This window comes from Hippopotamus amphibius, chromosome 5 (genome assembly GCF_030028045.1).
Source record: "Hippopotamus amphibius kiboko isolate mHipAmp2 chromosome 5, mHipAmp2.hap2, whole genome shotgun sequence".
Taxonomy (NCBI): domain Eukaryota; kingdom Metazoa; phylum Chordata; class Mammalia; order Artiodactyla; family Hippopotamidae; genus Hippopotamus; species Hippopotamus amphibius.
Genome location: NC_080190.1, coordinates 137,860,004 through 137,879,795, shown reverse-complemented (window position 1 = coordinate 137,879,795; position 19,792 = coordinate 137,860,004). Strand labels below are relative to the sequence as shown.

The 19,792-nt window shown below is 34.2% G+C and overlaps 1 protein-coding gene across 1 annotated transcript in view; it reads left to right on the top strand.

The window, feature by feature from the left end:
- RNF19A (ring finger protein 19A, RBR E3 ubiquitin protein ligase) overlaps positions 1-19,792 on the top strand; it is a 56,254-nt gene that overhangs the window by 9,063 nt on the left and 27,399 nt on the right. The window contains exon 2 of the mRNA XM_057736041.1: positions 16,228-16,991. Within this exon, the coding sequence (XP_057592024.1) occupies positions 16,318-16,991 (674 nt within the window). The 5' untranslated portion in view covers positions 16,228-16,317. The remainder of the gene's footprint in view (positions 1-16,227; positions 16,992-19,792) is intronic.

The window sequence follows — 19,792 nt, the reverse complement described above, 5'->3', positions numbered from 1 at the left end:
AATTATAGTTAAACCTGTTTTCTTTTGAATTCTTAATGAGAAAACCATGACAATGATAAACCTTTATGATTGTTTACCTGTTGTGTAATTCTTACCTAGATTCTCTGCTTTCTTTAGAAAATACTCCCTTACTTGTTTTCCTCCCCTATAAAGTTAATAAATATTTATTTGTATTTCAGTTTTGATTTTATTTCAGCGGGTGGGGGGGGAGCATATTTAGAGAGAAGCTCTATGAATGCTGTGTATCCAGAGGAAAATAGACACATTTTGCTTATTGTGCCTCCTGTTTCCCAAGAGATATTGTTCCTTCTGAGAATTACTTTATAATTTGAAGAAAGTTTTAAAAATAGCTCTTAGGACTTCTACCAAATAGCTCTTCTGGCCAGTGCTTTACCTTGTTATGTACATATATCATAAAATTAAACACACATACACAATGATTTACCCTAACCAGAGGTTTCCACTTCCCCCACCCCTCATGTTCTTTAGGAGAAAGCGACAAATGAACTTCCAGAATGGGATAAAGGGAGAGGCAGGATATTGCTGTTATCGATACTTTTTATTTAAAAAAAAAAAATTCCAGAAAAATTGGTAAGGACAAAATTAGCCAAATAGTAGAATTATTCAGATTAATGATGAAACTGGTGAAATTCAGTTTCCAAAGATAATACTCATTCCACTGGATTTATTAAGACCAAAGAGTATACCAACACTTTGGAGAATTTGGAGATATTTTTAAAAGAACAGAAACAAATTATCTCAGAAAATATTAATTGTCCACTTTTAACCCTAGAATATGCTATGAATTACAGCTGTCTATATATTTGTATATTGGAATCGTAGTCTTTTAGAACTAAGGGACCTTAGACATTACCTGGTCCAATCACTTTAGCTTTCAAATAAGGAAGTTGAAATTCAAAAAGTAGACAGGTTTGACTAATATCTCAGACTAGGTTAATATTTACCTTCTGTTGATGTATATCAGTGAGTATTTTAACCAGTTCAAAAAAAAATTTTGACAGCTAGATATCTTTTTTAAACCTATTTAAAAACTTTTTCATGTCTCTGGGCACTCCATCATACCTGTCATTTTGACTGTGCTTTTCCTACCTTTTCCCTGTTGGTGTATTGTTTGCCCTTTTGAACAAAGAGTGCCCGGAATGAGCTTGTCAAAATGTTTTAAATCTTTTTTTTATTTGGAAAAATGGAACGAATAACGCTTTTTCTTTCTGGCAGCAGCTTATTTTTTGTAATGGATTAAGTAATGAATATTGTTTATAAGGAGTATTGTTAAAAGTACCATTCAATTCTACCTCCCAGTCAAGAATGGGCTTAAATAGGTAAACATAACAGGTGTATGTTTGTGAAGCTGTTTAAGAACTATCTCTTTGGGGAGGCTTTGTGGCATATGGGAATAGTTTATTCCGAACTTTTAGTTTATGTTTCTAGGAGATCATAGAAATTATCTTAAGGATAGAACTCAAGGTAGTATATTTGAGTCTTGATAAGCATTCACTTTCCAAAAAACTGCTGGAAACTGATATGTACCTTTGTTAATGATCTGTTGCGTTACCTCCACCTCCCCCATATATAAAATTAGTTAAGTTGAAATTATTTACCCCATTTTTAACATTAGACCACTTATAGGTTTGTAGCCATATAAACATAAGAAGGCTGAAAACTATATTTATGTTGGAGGAATTTGTGTACTATAATGATGTATTCCAAACTTGCAAGTGCTATTCTGATTCCATTAGACAAGCCATTGCAGAGCCAACTGTTTCATTTTATTTCTAAGCTTAAGCATGATAATCTTTTTTTTTAAACAGTTTTATCCAGTAAATGGTTCAGTTACAGTTGTGCCTTCTCAGATATTTATTAATGGTTATACTTAATATTTGTTAAGTGATTAATATGTCATACTCATGCTGGATTTTTTATATATTTTATTTAATCCTAGTAATAATCCTGTGGACTGTAGATTATTGTTCTTATTTTACAATTGAGTAAACTGTTTTAGTAATTTAATGCAGTGTCACACAGCTAGCTAATAAGTGTTGGAATCTGAACTTAAACCCAGACTTTGTGACTCTGAAGTCCATGCTTTACTCTCTGAATAAAAGTATGCTATCATTACCCCGTATTTGTGTACGATATAAAAATTTTCCCTTCCAGGCTATTCTTAAGTTAGTCCCTCATTTTATCTTATCTTGGGTAAGATAGTTGTGTCTGAAACAGACAACCCCAAAATCTCATTATGGAATGCTATAAAAGTTAATTTCTCACTCACACAAAGAACCACGCGGATGACTCAGGTGTCCCGATTTCTTACATCTTGTGACTCAGCTGTTCCCAGAGGCCTGCTTGAAGTCAACCACTAGCATTACTATATTCAGCCAGCTAGTGAGGAAAGAGAGAGAGCTCAAAGGATGATTGAAGGAGTGATTTAGGGACTAGTCCTGGAAGGGGGCGTACGTCAGTGTGCTCACGTTGCATTGGCCAGGACTGGACACATGGTGCATCTAGCTGCAAATGGAAGGAAAATGAAACAGGTGAGTATAAAACATCATCTCTGCTGCAGGTGATACAGAGAGGTTATTGCTGACCTAAAGCCACAAAACCACTTGATAGCTATCCATAGAACCCAGATTTCTTAAATCTGCATATAATATGCTTATGTTTCTGAGGAGACATTCCAGCAATACAGGGCTTTTAAGTTGTATTTTTAGCACCATTGCTGATTCTTTCTCATTGGGCATCAGACATTTTACTTCTTTGTGCCTGTTACATTTTAAATAGAGATATTGTTATTTACTTACCTTATAAGGAATGATAAACTTAAAAAACCATTTTTCAGTGGTAATTGCCATTTTAAGTGATGACGACATAATAGCTCTGTAATATCTTTATACTCAACTGACCTTTGAATATACAACAATCAGCCTTTATTTGTTAGATTTTGTTTTTCAAACATGTGTTGGATTATTTTAGGCCATCTACTTTCCTTATATTTATTCTTGCATTATGAATCAGAGACATTTGTTTAGGGATGCAAGTTGTTTTTTAACTTCCCCCCAGACTTAACTCTGTTGGAAGGAACTGCAACTTCAGATCTTAAAGAAAAAGTATGTTCTAACTGAGCTAATAATTAGAACAGATATGAATATTGTACTAATAGCGTAAATTAGTGACAACAGACACGATTTATAGAAACTGATGTTTACTTTTACTGGCAAATTAAATTCCACGATCTCAGCAGTAGCAGTTAACCTTTTATTATACTTTAGACTCCTTGGAGAATCTGTTGAAAGCTATGGTCTATCTCTGGAATATACCTATATTCACAACTTAGTATACAGTTTTAGAGATTTCATGGATTTTTCTGAAGCCTATTCATGCCTTAGCTGCTATTTTTAAGCATTTTTATCCTTCTCCAAAAATTTATTATCATGCCTATTATATTTTTACTTTAACAGACTGCATAAAGAGATGTTTAATAAGTCGGGATTTTTATAAGAGAGTCTGTCTCCTTAATGTTATTTGGACAGCAAGAATTATGCCCAGAGCCTACATTCTTGCTGTAGCTGAATTTCCAGCTATACTGGGAAATAGATTTATTAGAAAAAAAAATGACATTTCCACATTTGACATTGGCAAGATGAATGACATAACTTAAAATAACTTTAAACATTTAAATAACCCTTTTGAGCAATATCAAACTTCATTATAGTGAACTTTAGTGATTTATCAGTGTTCAGAGACAGCCATATGTGAAAATCCACTCATAATGCCTCAGATTTCTCTTAATGAACTTCTTGTTCAAATGTACAAAAGCTCTATTTCCTTGGGGCCAATATTAGCTTCTGTGCAGATACATAATTTCTAGTGCATCACTTCTAGTTGTGGTCTGATCAAAGCATGGCTTATAATGATTAATTATGTTGTTTTAGTAGTCAACTACTACATTAAATTGTATCTCAGCATATTTAAATTTGATACGTTGTTGTTTGCAACAAAAAGTGAGTTAAGTTTTGAGGATATTCCCCCACTATTTATTTACCAACGTTGGTTTCTGAAGTTGTGCACAGTGAGCTAAATTAAATTTCTTTATACTAGATCATTTGGTAAGATAACTAGTGATTCCTCTCTGTACAACTTAAATTGTCTGCTATTTATGATGCTAGAAAACCATTGTCATTGTGAAAAATAGAGTGCTGTCAAAAGCATATATGTTTTGTCTTTTAGAAAGAAAGCTTTAAATGGATATTGATAAATATTTGTTTAGATTATGGGACTGTCATATATGCTCAAATATAAAATTGAGTTTTTTTCCCTTCAAAATTATGCTTATGAAAAAAAGGAATCACTTTATTATAATTTATATCCTTGAAAAGTCACTAATACTGTTTGGGGAAGACATAGTCTGAAATGTCTTTGTTTAGTGCTTGGTTTGGATGCACTAGAATGTAAGTTGCACAGGGTCTTGTCTCTCTTGTTCATTATTGTACGTCTACCACCTAGAAGAATATTTGGCACATGATAGGCACTGAACATGTTTGTTGACAGAGTAAGTGAATTATGCTTATAAAGAATAATGAATTAATGTGTACTTAAGCTTAAGCTACAGTTTCCTTTGACAGCATCATATACAGATTCAAGAATATTGTATCTCAGATCCTTAGGTAAAGGTATCCTTTGGAAAACTGCCAGATGTTTTCCCTCCAAAATGTATACAGCTTTCCTCTTGAGGAAAAGTTCATGTAGCACAGGGCAGCTGGAAATCAAGCAGAAAACTAAAGTTTTACTGGCTTAAGGTGTTAAGGGGTGGAGTTTGGGACTGCTAGAATGGCTGAAAATTGAGTGGATAAATCATAGAAAGGAGGGAGTTATACTAGGATAACCCTAAAATCTGTGAAAAACTCTGCTGAAATACCTAGGTGACCCCTGAACTATGCAGAGAAATTCCAAGTAGCTCAATGGAAGATAATAGCAGTTAGGCTGAAAAAGCTGACTAGAGATTTCAGCTGTTACTCTCTGTAGGGGAGACAATTTGGTGTTTGATTTCCACCAAATTAAAGGGCCTTGGTAAACATTTGTGCTCAGAGACCCATCCTAAAACATAAAACCAAGCCTCCACAAGTTTGACTTTATTAGCCAGTGATTTAATTGCCAGGTATAATAAAAATCCTCACTCTTAGGAGAAGATAAGAAACTCTAAAAGTCTCTACTGTGTAACAGCCACAATATCCAGTTTATAATAGACAATTACTAGACATGTGAAGTATCAGGGAAATGTGATTTAACAAGACCATCTACCCCCAAATGGTAACCGACCCTAAAATTAGTAGAATTAGCAGACTTTAAAGCAACTGTAGTATATTCTTTGACCTAAAGGGAGATGCATGATCATGATGATTGAATAGATGGGTAATTTCAAAAGAGAAATACAAACTGTAAAGAAGAATAGGCAGTCTAGAACTGAAAAGTACAATATCTGAAATAAAAATTTTACTGAATGGATCTAACAGCAGATTAGGGAAGGCAGAGGAAAAAATTGATGAACTTGAAGTTAGAGCAGTAAAAATTTGCCAACCCAAAGGATGGACAAAAAGTTTACCAAAAATGAACAGACCCTTGATGGCCAGTGGGACAGTATTAAACTAACATGTGAATAGCAGAAGGAGAGATAAGAGAGAGACACAGACAGAAAGACAGACAGTAGGGTAAAAAATATATAAGGAAGTAATTGCCAAAAAATTCATTGATTTAGTTTAAATCAACTTCAAATTCAGGAAGGTCATTGAACCCCAAGTAGGATAAATACAAGGAAAACCACATCTAGGCATATCTTAAACTGCTGAACATCAGAGATAGGAAGAAAATGTTAATGCAGCCAAAGGGGGAAAAAAAAGACATATTACTACAAAGGAATTAAAATATCAGTGAAGGATGGCTTAAATGATTGGAGACTGGAAGACAATGGAATGACCTATTTAAAGTTCTGAAAGGATAAAGCTATCAACCTACAATTCTGTATTCAGAAAAAAGTATCCATAAAAATGAAGGTGAAATAAGGACATTTTTCAAATAAATGAAACTTGAGACAGTTCATTGCTTGGAATCCTACAACACCAAGAAATCCTTAAGGAATTTCTTCAGGATGGAAGGAAGTGATATTGGATATCAGATGAAACTTGGATCCACAAGAAGGAATGAAAAGTACCAGAAATGGTAAATATGTCAATAAATAGATTTTATCCTCAAAAAATATTTTGTAAGCATATAAAGCAATGAAAGAATTTACAGAACTTAATAGTTGTGACTAAACATTTTAAACCTCTTTATTGCAAAAAATCACAAAATCAAAGGGCAAATATTAACAGGAAGTAAATATGAAAGATTTAAAATCAGAAGACCATTAATGTTCCAGTGTAAAAATGGGCAAAAAATATGAACAGATAAATCGTTGGAAACATAAATGGGGCTGTAAGTGTGAACAAATGTTCAATTTGTTTAATAATAAAAGAAATGAAAATGAAAGTGCTTTTCTTTTGCCACTTAGAAAAAGCTATTGAAATAATATAGGATGTTGATGAGAATTCAGGGAAGTAAGCACCTTTCCAGTTGGTGAGAGCATAAATTGGAACAGAACAGTTTGGTAGTTTATTTCAAGAGTGTATCTTGGAAGTGCATACCACCTGGATAGCAGGAAATTCATACACCAAGAAGTAACTTATCAAATTAGGTCAGAGGTAGGTAGAAAGGAGATTATTCAATAACTGGTGTTGAGATTACTGGCTAGCCATTTAGAAAAAATCCATTTAAAAAATTTTGATCTCTACTTAGTCCTAACATGAAAATAAATTGAAATGGATGAAAGATGTAAGCAATAAACAAAGTATAGAAATACCAGAAAAAAATTGAGCAGATTTTAAAAATATAATCTTGGAGTGAGCAGGATTGTCCCAAGAGAGGTATAGAATCCAAAAGTCATAAAGAAAAAGATATGTGAATTTGAGCGCACACACACAAAATTTTTAATTACTACACTGGGAAATTGCCATACCGTTTTTAAAAACATGTGTTTGACACGTAATAGCAAAGTTCCTTTATATAAGAGGCATCACACCAACAGCAGGATGTGAACATGTGGTTAGTTCACTGAACGTGCAATGTGAGCTGGAAACTCGTGAGAACCACGTGTGATACCAGATACATGGTCAGTACGCTCTCCTCTTTACTTCTCATCGTCTCTCAGCCTCTCGACATAAGTGTGTGTTGCTGAAGAAGTTTAATGGCCTGGTGTGCTTTTGTAATATAAAGTCGTATTTTAGTAGCATCTAAAATAGAAAGTCTTGTTTCTTTATCTTCTTTCTTGACACTTACTTGAGTATGAGATAGCTCAGGCTTTACTAGTGATCAGAATTAATGGTCAACAGAAACTGTGCTGGTATATCTGTACCTATTCCCTCCTCATATCAAACACACAAACAAAAACAACCTTATACTTAGTCCTCTTTCTCTTCTCTTCAGCAGTGCTGGTTAAGTGTTTTTGCATGCTACTTTTATTACATTCATGTTTTAGAGGTGCTGAACATCTGGGTGTCAGACATTGGTAAATTAAAATCAGAAACTGTAGGTTCTCTTTGCTTTTATACTTAGTATTTATCAACACAAAATTACTGGATTTTCTCCATCTTTTTATCTTTGTGAAAAGTAGCAGAAGAAACCTAATTTTAGCTAAATAACAGAGACAAAAACAGATATTCAAGAGTATAATGGGATTTTCCCTTGGGAAATAATTTCTTTATTGTCTATAAACTTTTTTTTTCTTTTGCCCAGCCTTCTATCTCCAAAATACCCATTCAGGAGTCTTAAATCACTTGGGCATGTGGGTGGTTAGTAGATGTTCCTAAAATGTTTGTGGCTAGGAGATGCTTATTGGTTCAATACTTTAAATCTGTAATTCTTAAAGTTGTATTATGTCAAGATATTCAACATGTTTTATTTATCCTGTGGCACTTGGGTAAAGATTATTTTCACAGTTTAAAAAGCTGGGTGTAGTAAGGTTGTGTCACTTAAAAAGAATCTTATAGCAATAATAAGCCAAAAGGAAAGATATGCACAGAATCCTCAGTTCTGCACTTTCACTTATGTGTGTTCTGCATCATAATTTGTTTATTAAATTTTATTTATTTTTATTGGCTGTCTTGGGTCTTCATTGCTGCATGCAGGCTTTCTGTAGTTGCGGAGAGCGGAGGCTATTCTTCATTGCAGTGTGTGGGCTTCTTATTGCAGTGGCTCCTCTTATGGAGGACGGGCTCTAGGCGTGCAGCGTGTGGGATCTTCCCGAATCAGGGCTTGAATCCCTGTCCCCTGCGTTGGCAGGCAGATTCTTAACCACTGTGCCACCAGGGAAGCCCCATAATTTATTTATCCAATGTTTATTAGGCAGCTGCTGTAAGTTACGTGTTAGGTACTAGAGATACAAAGCTTGTCTTACATTTCATTGCAGCTAGCATTTAGTATAGTGCCGGGTTTTAGCACATGCCATTTCACTTTCCTCTCATAACATCTATTTGAAGTAAGTGGTATTACCTGTATTTTGTAGTGGAGATCTTAGGAATGGACAGACTAGGAATGGACATTATCTAAGATTTTATAGCTAATAATGGCTGACCAGGTCTTGACTCCCAAATTCTCTTCTTTATACATCCAGATTGGATTTTTTAAATATGCCCCTCCAGATGCACTCCTCATCCTCTCCTGGCTTGCTCTGTGCCCCAGAGGAGGTTGACCTAGTCTAAGGATTGCCTCACTTGGGTTCCTTTGTTGCTTTCTCGTTGGATTTAGCCATGTGAGGCATTGGCGGATATTGGAGATCCAGAGAAGAGAGAAGCTGGATATTTATTTTTGCAGCTGCCATTGGACAGCTCGCTCCCTGCTCCTTCTTTCAGAAGGGTGGCAGTGGCTTCCTGAGTACTTTGCCATCCCTGTTGGTTTCTTTAACCCTACCCACACCTTTGTAAATGAGCCCTTCAGTTATCTCTTTGAAAATGCTTTTTTTTTTTTTTTGCCAGGACCCTGACCGATACATACAGCTTTTCAGATATGGGCGACTGTTTGTATGGATTTGAGCTTTCGAACTGTGCTTATCCATCCCGTGTTTATAAGTTGAGCATTTAAAATCTGCAACACTTTTTTTTTCACAATATTGTAATTGTTGATTAGATGCTTCACCTGGAATGCTCAACTTCCGTAATTTTTATGAAGTATAAAAAATAGCATGCTGCCAAATTAGGTGTATTTTTTGTTGCATCAGTATGAAGTTATCAGCACTTGTACTCCATCTTTGGTCCACAAAGCTTTGACATATGTGATACAAATACCTTTGTTGTGGGCCTTTCCTGTTTCTTGATTCCTCACATATCCCTCAAGAGGTACAAAAAAATTAGAATCAAAGAGATCTTGGCTTTAAAGAGATATAAACACTGTGGACTAGAGAACATTAGGTAAGCAGGTTCAGGTCTTTTGTCCTTAACCAGTCTCAGGTGCTGCTCTTCAATTGAAGTACATAAAAAGGTCAGGAGTGGGGCTCCTTTGCCAGTGATAAAAACTAATTTTTCAACCATTTTCTTTAGGGGGATGAAAGTGTATAGCGGCAATTGACAGAGAGTCTTGGTTACTTGTTGGAGTTGTACTAGACTGGGAAAAAAGAGAGACATTGCTCATATTTTAATTAGTAGGTGATTGGTATTTCTTGTGACATTGGTGTTAAGGGAATTGCCTTCTTTATGATTTTAGATACTTAGTTGAAAATACATAATACTTGTATTTTACTCTCCTTTTCTATTTCAGTAAACTCTTCTAGCATCTTCAATTACAGATCCATACTTTTATTTAGAGGGGAAAGGTATCCCCACTAAGCCAATAGCCATAACATCATGGAGGCCAATCTCAGTTATCTTTTTCTCCGACTGCTTTTTCTTCATGTTATCAATGCATTGTATTTCGACAAATCCTTGTGATAGTAAGTCAGTTTAAAGAACGTCCAAAGTTGGGGAGTATTAGGAGTTGGATATATTTCACATTATATCGTTAAGTACGTTTACTGCCTCTTATCATTTGTTCCTGCCCTGAAATGATGTGAACTACTCTAGGTTTTTAATATATAATTTATTTTGCATTTAATCCAGTAGACCTCATATTTGTCTTTGTAAACCTGGTGTGAACTAATTGGACTTTTTAAAAAATAGAGCATGTATATACCTAGGAGGTATGACAGTGAAATAACAAGGTTTTTTCTTGTGGTTATGAAATAGTGTCATCACTTCAGTGACATTGTGTCATTTTAAGAAATACTCATTTGTTATTTATTCATAACATCTATGTTCATGACAGCATCTTGGCTCTGTGTTGTATTAAAGAAATCACAAATATTCAAGTTTTGCATTTAAAACCTTATTAAAACCTTATTACATTGAAGGTAATCATGGAAGAAAAACAAGCAAACAGAGTAAAAAAATTTTTATCTAAGTTATAAAACGTGAGTACAGTTTAGTTAAGAGGAGAGAAAAAGGAGTGCCATTTCAGATGGGGAATGACTTGAATAAGGCATGGAATCGAGGGATAGTTAAGACCAGCCCTGGGATGATATGTAAAACACAATTGTCTTATTTTCTGAGACAATTTTTCATATACTGATAGGGACTAGAGTTGTTTTATGAAGGCAGCTGCAGACAGATGATGGTACTGAGACTGAGACATCAGAAGACCTGAGTTTGACCCTGAACCCTATTATTTACTAACTGTGCAATATTTGCCCTCTCTGCACTTCAGTTTTCTCATCTATCAAATGAGGATAATAGTACCCATTCCATAGGGCAATGAAGTTTTTAATCAAGAGAACTTTTTAAAGCACTTTAATTAAGAAACATGTACCATAATGTTTATTGGAGCACTATTTACAATAGCCAGGACATGGAAGCAACCTAAATGCCCATAAACGAATGGATAAAGAAGATGTGGCATATATATACAATGGAATATTACTCAGCTATAAAAAGAGATGAAATCGAGCTATATGTAATGAGGTGGATAGACCTAGAGTCTGTCATACAGAGTGAAGTAAGCCAGAAAGAGAAAAACAAATATTGTATGCTAACTCATATATACGGAATCTTAAAAAAAAAAAAAAGAATATGGTACTGATAAACTCACTGACAAGACAAGAATAAGGATACAGAGAATGGACTGGAGGACACGAGGTTTGGGGGGCGGGGTGGGGAAGGGGAAGCTGGGACTAAGTGAGAGAGTAGCATAGACATATTTACACTACCAGCTGTAAAATAGATAGCTAGTGGGAAGTTGCTGTATAACAAAGGGAGATCAGCTCGATGATGGGTGATGCCTTTAGAGGGCCGGGACGAGGAGGGTGGGGGGGAGTTGTGGGAGGGAGGGAATATGGTGATATGTATATAAGTACAGCTGATTGACTTTGGTGTACCTCAAAAACTGGTGCAAGAGTGTAAAGCAATTATATTCCAATAAAGAGCTTAAAAAAATAAAGTAAAATAAATATCTAACCTACAAAAACAAAAAGCACTTTAAAACTCTACTGTGTAGTGGTATTATTATATACAATGTATTTTCCCTCCTTTTTCCAACCAGCACCCCAACTTTTTGTTTTAGCATTCAAATAATATTTTTGTTTTAATGATGTGTGCATTTCTGAGGCAGAACATAATAGTTCTTACAGATTGATGCAGTTATAGTTTACTTTAAAAAGTGGAGTTCATAAAGAATAGTAGCATATTAAATGATACAAATACTAGATTTTTTTCATTTTCATTAGAGAATAAAAGCAGCTTTTTCTAAAAATTTTTTTTTTATAATTTCACGCACATTTTTGTCATCTGTTCAAAGTGGCAGAATTTTTGCAGTGCTTGTGTGTGTGTGTGTGTGTGTGGTTAAGGGTGTAGTCTCAGAAATCCAAGTTAGTTTACTAATTTCTAAATGTTTGTGCAAATAAACAGTTTGATTAGAAACTCTTTGTTATGGGTGACCCATATAATCTTAATTTCATATACCACTAAAATAATTAGGTTTAGTTCCTTACTTAATATTCTGAGTCTCTGATTTCCCATCTGCAAAGTTAAACTTTATGTGTATGGCTAAAACTTGTAAATTATAAGTCACTGAGAATAGGGAAAGGATGGACGAATATGTCCATGCTTTGGAGTGGTGAGATGAAATATTGACTGTATCTTCTGAATCTGCTGTTATGCAAGGCCTCTTATTTATCTCGTAGGTGGCTTGCAAGATGGCTTCCTTTCTTTTTAAGGTGAACTTGGTAATGAGATTATAGTTTGTCATAATGTCTCAAAGACTCCCTCTAAATCTGGTGAAAATGGACTCAGCTGTTTTCAAGGGTTGTAGTAACAGAGACAAATTTAATGTATATAAGTTTATAATTATTAGTTTTGTGGTATATTTTTCTTCTCCAGACATATCACATTGAGGATAGAGACCCAGGTCTGTCTTATTTATGGTGGTAATCTCAGGGTTTAGCACATGCTGGACTAGATTTTAACTCTAAGATTAAGCCAAAATCCCCTTGATTGAAGCATTCCCAATACTGTTGAGTCGCATGTTTTTAGACACCTTTTGTGGATTATTTCTACAGGATATTCATTAAATTATGTGGTTTTTCTTTTTTTTAATGTCTTTCTTATCTCTATATCATAAGTTGTTTAGTACTACCTCACTATATCCCCGTAGGCTGAAAATGACTATAAACTGAGGGTTTTTTTTTTTAATAGAACTTTTATTTTTAGTATCTAAACTAATGAAAAACAGGGAGCCTTGTTTTGGATGCCAAGCCTATAGAATTCTGTTTTTAAGTGAAAGTGTTTAGCAGACTCTTTAGTATTAGTGGTTCTTGAACAGCATGTGCAGCTAAATTACTGAGGAACATTTTCAAAATATACAAGTTCTGGACCACATTTTCAATTCAGTTGTGTAGCTCTAGAATGGAATATGTCTTTTGTTGTTGTTTTTGAGGTTCAATTAGTTGTTTTTTTATTTTTAACTGTAAGCAGTAGATGCTCATGATACAATTCTAAACTACACAGAAGGCAGAAAGTGAATACTAAAGATTATTCTCCCCAAGGTAGCCATTGTTAATGGTTTAACATTTTTCCAGAAATTGTGTAGGTACATGTAAACCTCTATGGGTGTGTTTTTTCCACAGATGGGTTCATACTATACATAGTATTTTGCAATCATTATTGTTCACTCAGTATTATGTGGAGAAATCGTTTCCTTATCATTACACATAAATTGTGATTGGTTCCTTTATTTCTACCAGTTCCCTGTTGGACAGTTAAGTTATTCAAGGTTTTGTGTGGGGCTTGTTTGCCTTGTTTTGTTTGTTTCCATCAACTAGGCTGCAGTGAGTTCCTTGCACAGTATTTCTTTGCACACTTGTGTCCTTATATTTTCTGAAGGAAATTTTACATGTAGGATTGCTGGTCAAAGAACAGTTCCCTTTTGAAGTTAAATAGATAGTGCCAAATTGGTTCCCCAGAGTTGTGCTCATTTGCAGTCCTCCCAACAATATGTGAAGTGCTTATTTCAATACACACTCACCAACCCTTTCAACCTTTGTCAGTCTAATATGTACAAAGATGGTATCTAGTGCTTGAATTTTCGTTTCTTTAGTGTTGTTGAACAGTTTCCTATCTTCCTAATTTTTGTAATTCTTTTTCTCCAAACTTCCTCCTAATATCATTGCTCATTTTACTACTAGGTTGTACATCTTTTTCTTACCAATGTGGAAAAGCTGTTTGTATACTAAGGAAATTTATTTGTTATACATGTTTTACTAATTTATCATGTCTTCCTACTTTATAGTATTTTTTATGATATAAAAATATTAAATTTTTTAGTATTCAAATTTGTTTATTTTCCATTGAGGCATATTTGTTTATTTGCACAATGTTTTAGAGAGGCTTTTTAAGTGTTATGACCGTATGTTCTAGTTTGCGCCCATTATCCTAGTTTAAATATTAATAGCACCTCCATTCATTCTTACTAGGTTCTTATTTGGGTAATAAAATTACATGGGTATCAAATTTCCAAAAGTGTCTTTTGAAAAATTCTCCAGGTGATATTCATTAAGTACCACTGTAATGTTTTAAATGATAAATTCTTAGGACAGGATCCCCAAGATAGATTCCCTCCACAGTTCTGTTCTTTGATACATACATTGAACCTTGGAGTACAGAAAGCATTTTGAGATGCAAGAGAAAATAATAACTATAAAGAAGAAAATATGCAGAAAATTTTAGTTCAGCCTACCATTACACTCTATATTTCTCTCAGAAAATATGCTGCAGATGATGGGAAAAGATAAACTGATACACATGAATAGTTTGCCTGAGTAAAATGGTTTTCTAGATTTTCTGTTGGAAAAATCAATATGACTTTCTTAAGAATATGTGTGGATATCACCTCAGGGAGCTGCTTTTTTTTTTTTTTAACCTTTGTGATATAACAGTCACCCAGAAAAGTACATTAATCATGAGTCTGAAGGGCTGTGATTTATCACAACGTGAACATACCTTTGTAACCACTACACATGCCTCTTCCTCTGCACCTCTCCTCAAAAGGTAGCTACAGTTCTGACTTCTAACATCATAGACTAGCTCTGCCTGTTTTTCAACTCATTTAAATGGAATTAACACAGTACACATCCTTTTGTGAGAGATTCATTCTTATTTTATGAGTAACAGTATTTTGTTCATTTTCATTGCTTTCTGGTATACTAGAGTGGAATGAATATACCACAATTTATCCATTCTACTGTGGCTGGAAATATGGGTTGTGTCCAGTGTTTGAGCTTATTATAACTAGTGCTGCTATGGATAGTGTTATATAAATGTTTTGATGTATGTATGGGTTCATTTCTCTTGTGCATTCATACCTAGGAGTATAAATTGGATAATAGAGTATCCATATATCCGACTTTGGTAGATACTGTTAAACAGTTTTCCAAAGTAGTTGTGCCATTTTACACTCCTACCAGCAGTCCACATCTTTGTTAACATTTGGAAATGTCAGATGGAATTTTAGCCATCCAGCTGGTGTGTAGTGGTCTCTCGGTGTGACTTTAATGTGTACAACAAATAAGGTTGAGCGCTTTTTCATATTTTGTGAAGTGCCCGTTATGTCCCTCACCTGTTTTTCTATTATGTTGTCTGCTTTGTCTTGTTTATTTCTAAGTATTCTTTCCGTATTCTGGATACTGGTGCTTTATTAGTTTTATATGGCAAATGTCTTCTCCCACTCCCTTAATACTGTCTCTTCATTTTATTGTAGTACAGTTTAACAGTCTTTTATTTTATGGTAAATAATATGTTTCATTTAAGAAATCTTTTCATTGAAATATTCTCTTCTATCAACTCCTAGAAGCATTATGATTTTACTTTTCACGTTTAGATCTGTGAACCATCAGGAGTTGATTTTTGTGCAGGGGGGTTAGCTGTAGGTTAAGTTCCTTTTCTCAGATGGTAACCAGTAAAACAGTACTGTGTTTGTTTTGTTTTTGTTTTTGACAAGGCTATTCTTAATGCTCAGCAGTGGCACCTTTGACAGTAAGTCAAGTATCCATGTGTATATGTGGGACTTTTTTCCTGGACTGTGTTCTATTCCATTGGTCTTCTTATCCATCTTTGTTGTGTACCACACTGTCTTCCTAATTACTTTAACTTTATAGTGAGTCATTATATCTGGCAGTGTAAGAGCATCTCCTCCCTCCCCCCACACACACTTTGTTCTTCAAGATTGTGTAAGCTGTACTTAGCCCTTTGTATTTGCATGTATATTTTATTGTCAATTTTTTAAAAACTCCTAAAAGCAGTGGGAATCATTGAGGTTTGAGTGTAATAAAAATCAAAAGTTTTGTACAAGATTTTAATAATAAGGTCAGCTCAAATCTAGACTCTTAAGATTAAATAATATCCTTATCATATCAGCATTGGTTTTATATTCTCTTGTAGACTACTCAATAAACTGGCCTTATTTAAAAAAATCAGAAACAAAAACTAATGGTTAAAGAACATACTTGTTTGAAGTTTCATAGAGAGTTTGTAAGTTTATTAAAAAATGTGTAGATGGAGAATACAATTAAATAATCTTGGTGTTTTGTTTTCTTTTGTTTTTCAGAACATCTGTTATAAGTCTTCTGTGAATTAAACTTTCAAGAATTCTCTGAAGGAACCAAATAGGATTTTCATACATCATGACTTAATCTGAATGCAAGAACAAGAAATAGGTTTTATCTCTAGATATAATGAAGGGCTGTGTGTAAACACAGACCCTGACTCAATTCTAATGAGCATTTTAGACATGAGTTTACATCGGCAAATGGGTTCAGATCGAGATCTTCAGTCTTCTGCTTCATCTGTGAGCCTGCCTTCGGTCAAAAAGGCACCCAAAAAAAGAAGAATTTCAATAGGCTCTCTTTTTCGGAGGAAAAAGGATAACAAACGTAAATCAAGGGAGCTAAATGGCGGGGTGGATGGAATTGCAAGTATTGAAAGTATACATTCTGAAATGTGTACTGATAAGAACTCCATTTTCTCTACAAATACCTCCTCTGACAATGGATTAACTTCCATCAGCAAACAAGTTGGAGACTTTATAGAATGCCCGTTGTGCCTTTTGCGGCATTCTAAAGACAGATTTCCTGAGATAATGACTTGTCATCATAGATCTTGTGTGGATTGCTTACGACAATATCTAAGGATAGAAATTTCTGAAAGTAGAGTTAATATCAGTTGCCCAGAATGTACTGAACGATTTAATCCCCACGATATTCGCTTGATATTAAGTGATGATATCTTGATGGAAAAATATGAAGAATTTATGCTTAGACGGTGGCTCGTTGCAGATCCTGATTGTAGGTGGTGTCCAGCTCCAGACTGTGGGTGAGAAGATTTTGTTTGATTTTTCTTGAGTTAATTTTTTTCTCTGTGGGTCAAATAAGAATTTGCTGACTATTACGCAAAAGAAAAATCTTAACATGCCAGGTAATTCATTCATTCAGAATGAATGAAAATAAACAAAAATATGTTGAGTACATACCATGTGTCAGGGGCAGTGTTAGATATTAAAGGCAGAAATCTTGTCTTGCTCATTTTTATATTGTCTTTGTATCATATATTCACTGAAGACTACTTTCAGAAGAAAAGAATAAGATGGTAGAGTACAGGATCTAGTCATATTGATTTTCTGCATCCATTTGGAGAATTTTTATTTTGGAACAATCGATGAAATGATCAGACATTTCATTTGTTTGCTTTTGGTGGGGGAGTCATTTGTATTAACTTAAATGACCCTTTTGAAAGACACCTTAATGTGTGCCACAGTATGATGTGTTCATGTTGGAATACTTAAGTATTTGCTAGTCTCAAGATCTGGAGGTTATGTCATACTTAATTTGCCTCAAGTTTTTGAATTACAGATACCATGTTCCCAATACTTAAAATAATTTTTCTTATATATTTGGTTATTATGTTAACAGCAGCCCCTGTTAATAGAGTATTTACCATGTATGTTGTCAGAACTAGAAAGAAATAGTCATATGCTTTTCAAGAGTAAGGAAAGCCATAAACCCTGGATGAGTTCAACATACTGTTAGTAAGCCAGAGATTTTAAGTAAGATTTTGGGAAAACCCAGAACTTCCAAAATTATCTGGGTATAATCAGAGACAAGGCTGGAATGTGAGTTAACTTATCAAATGACAATTTCAGCACTCTGTCTTATCAAATCCATTATTAAAAGCTTTTTGAGTAGTAAATTTTCAGATTACATCTAGTCTATGGATTACATAATTTTAAATGAGAAAGGTAATGATATGTTTCCAGCCTGTGCAAATTCCAACCAGTTTTCCCAGGTATCACTAGCACTTGATTATCCACCAAGGATTTCTGTGTAACATAAAGCATTAAAAATATTATCTAATTATTTAACATTTTATGAATTCATTAGTTGTGTGAAGAACTCAGAGGTACTATTCAGTATCAAATTTGTATTATGATTTACTATATTGCAGGATGCTTGTATCGTAACATAAATAACAAAATAATATATTTAAGATACTATCTAAACTGGGCCAAGTTGGCTGTGCTTCCAGAGGTATGGTAGAAGCAAACTCTGGGACCTGTGAAGGGTTAAATTCTCAAGAAAAAGATGGGAAGAAAATAGGGATAATGAACAATGCCTTTAAATAAGAGCTAGAGAAGAATAGCTTAGGTACAGTTGTATCACTCTTGATCCCATGGACCCCTGCAGAATATTTTCACTAGTACACATGTGCACGTTCATCTGAGTAGATTTCAAGTTGATTGCAAATTTTAGATTAAAAAAAAAAAAAAAGCCTTTTCCAAATCATTATAGCAGATATCCCCATAGCAAGAGTTCAAATAGTGAGAAGTATATTGCATTTCATCTGGAGAAAGCGAGATTTTCTGTCTTTCATGGAACCCCAAGATAAGAGATGTTTCACAAGTTCCTTTAAGCATTTAATAGCTTTAAAAGAAAATGTGTGAAAATGCTGGAACAAATTAAAAGGAGGCTTACGTGTCAGAACTTGTGAGCAGGAGAGATTGAGAGAATAAATCCAGGAGTACAAGCTTTCTGGTCAGTAACTAGGTACGTTCTCTTGTGCTGGGTTGATGGATCATGTCATCATAGTGGATAGTATCAATACTATCAACCTAATAAATGCAGTAGATATGGCTGACATAGATTCTTGCTGGTATAAAGAACGTGATTTGGGAGGAAGCATGCCAAACCAAGTGGGAATTCTATATGCTTATTCACCACGTAGAATTGTGAAAATTAGCTATTTGAGGGGAAAAAATTAGATTGTCACCACATATAATAAATCAAAACAAAATCAAGACAGATTACAGAGGTAAGTTATCTAAATAAAAGGGAAAAAACTAAAAATATAAATGATGTATTAGCTCACTTACTGCTATATTATTTATTAAAATTGAACACCCTATAACTTGGAAGATCCACTCCTAGTTAAATATCTTAGAGAAACTCTTTACTTGTGTGTCGGGAGACATCTAGTTAGTAGACATGTTTAAGAATGTTCGTAATAGCAAAGAAACAACAACAAAAAAAGTTCATTAACAGTAAAATGGCTAAATACATTTAGTTTCATGGTTACCTCTTGTGAGGAAGAAGAAGGGATATAAACTTCAAGGGGCAAACAAGTAACTTTTAAAGCCACAGATAAATAAGGTAGCCATAGGTTCTGTTTTGCCCAAGATAGTTCCAGTTCATGCTTATGGTACTGGTATCAATTTTAATAGCATTACCTTTCTTTTTCAGGTGTTCTAGTTAGGTTGTGAATTATATGATCACCCTACTGATACTGTTCTTAACTTGTGTGGTAGATTCAGGGGGTATCATTTTATTATTCTTTATAAATCCTTTGGTACATATGACATTTCTCAGTAAATTTAAATTTTTTTCATAACCTCATGCTTTCAGGTGTTCCGCACATTTTCTTCTTATTGAGACTTCATTGTTAAAAAGTAAAATGGCTTAGTATTCTAAATATTTTGGAGAGGAAGATATGACAGTTAACTCAAGTGTAAAATATCATAAAATAATAGAAACACCTACTTTAATAGATTCTCTTATAATGAAAACCACTTGATTGTTTTATAAATTTAACAGAGAATTAGCCTTGATTAATTTGGCTATAAA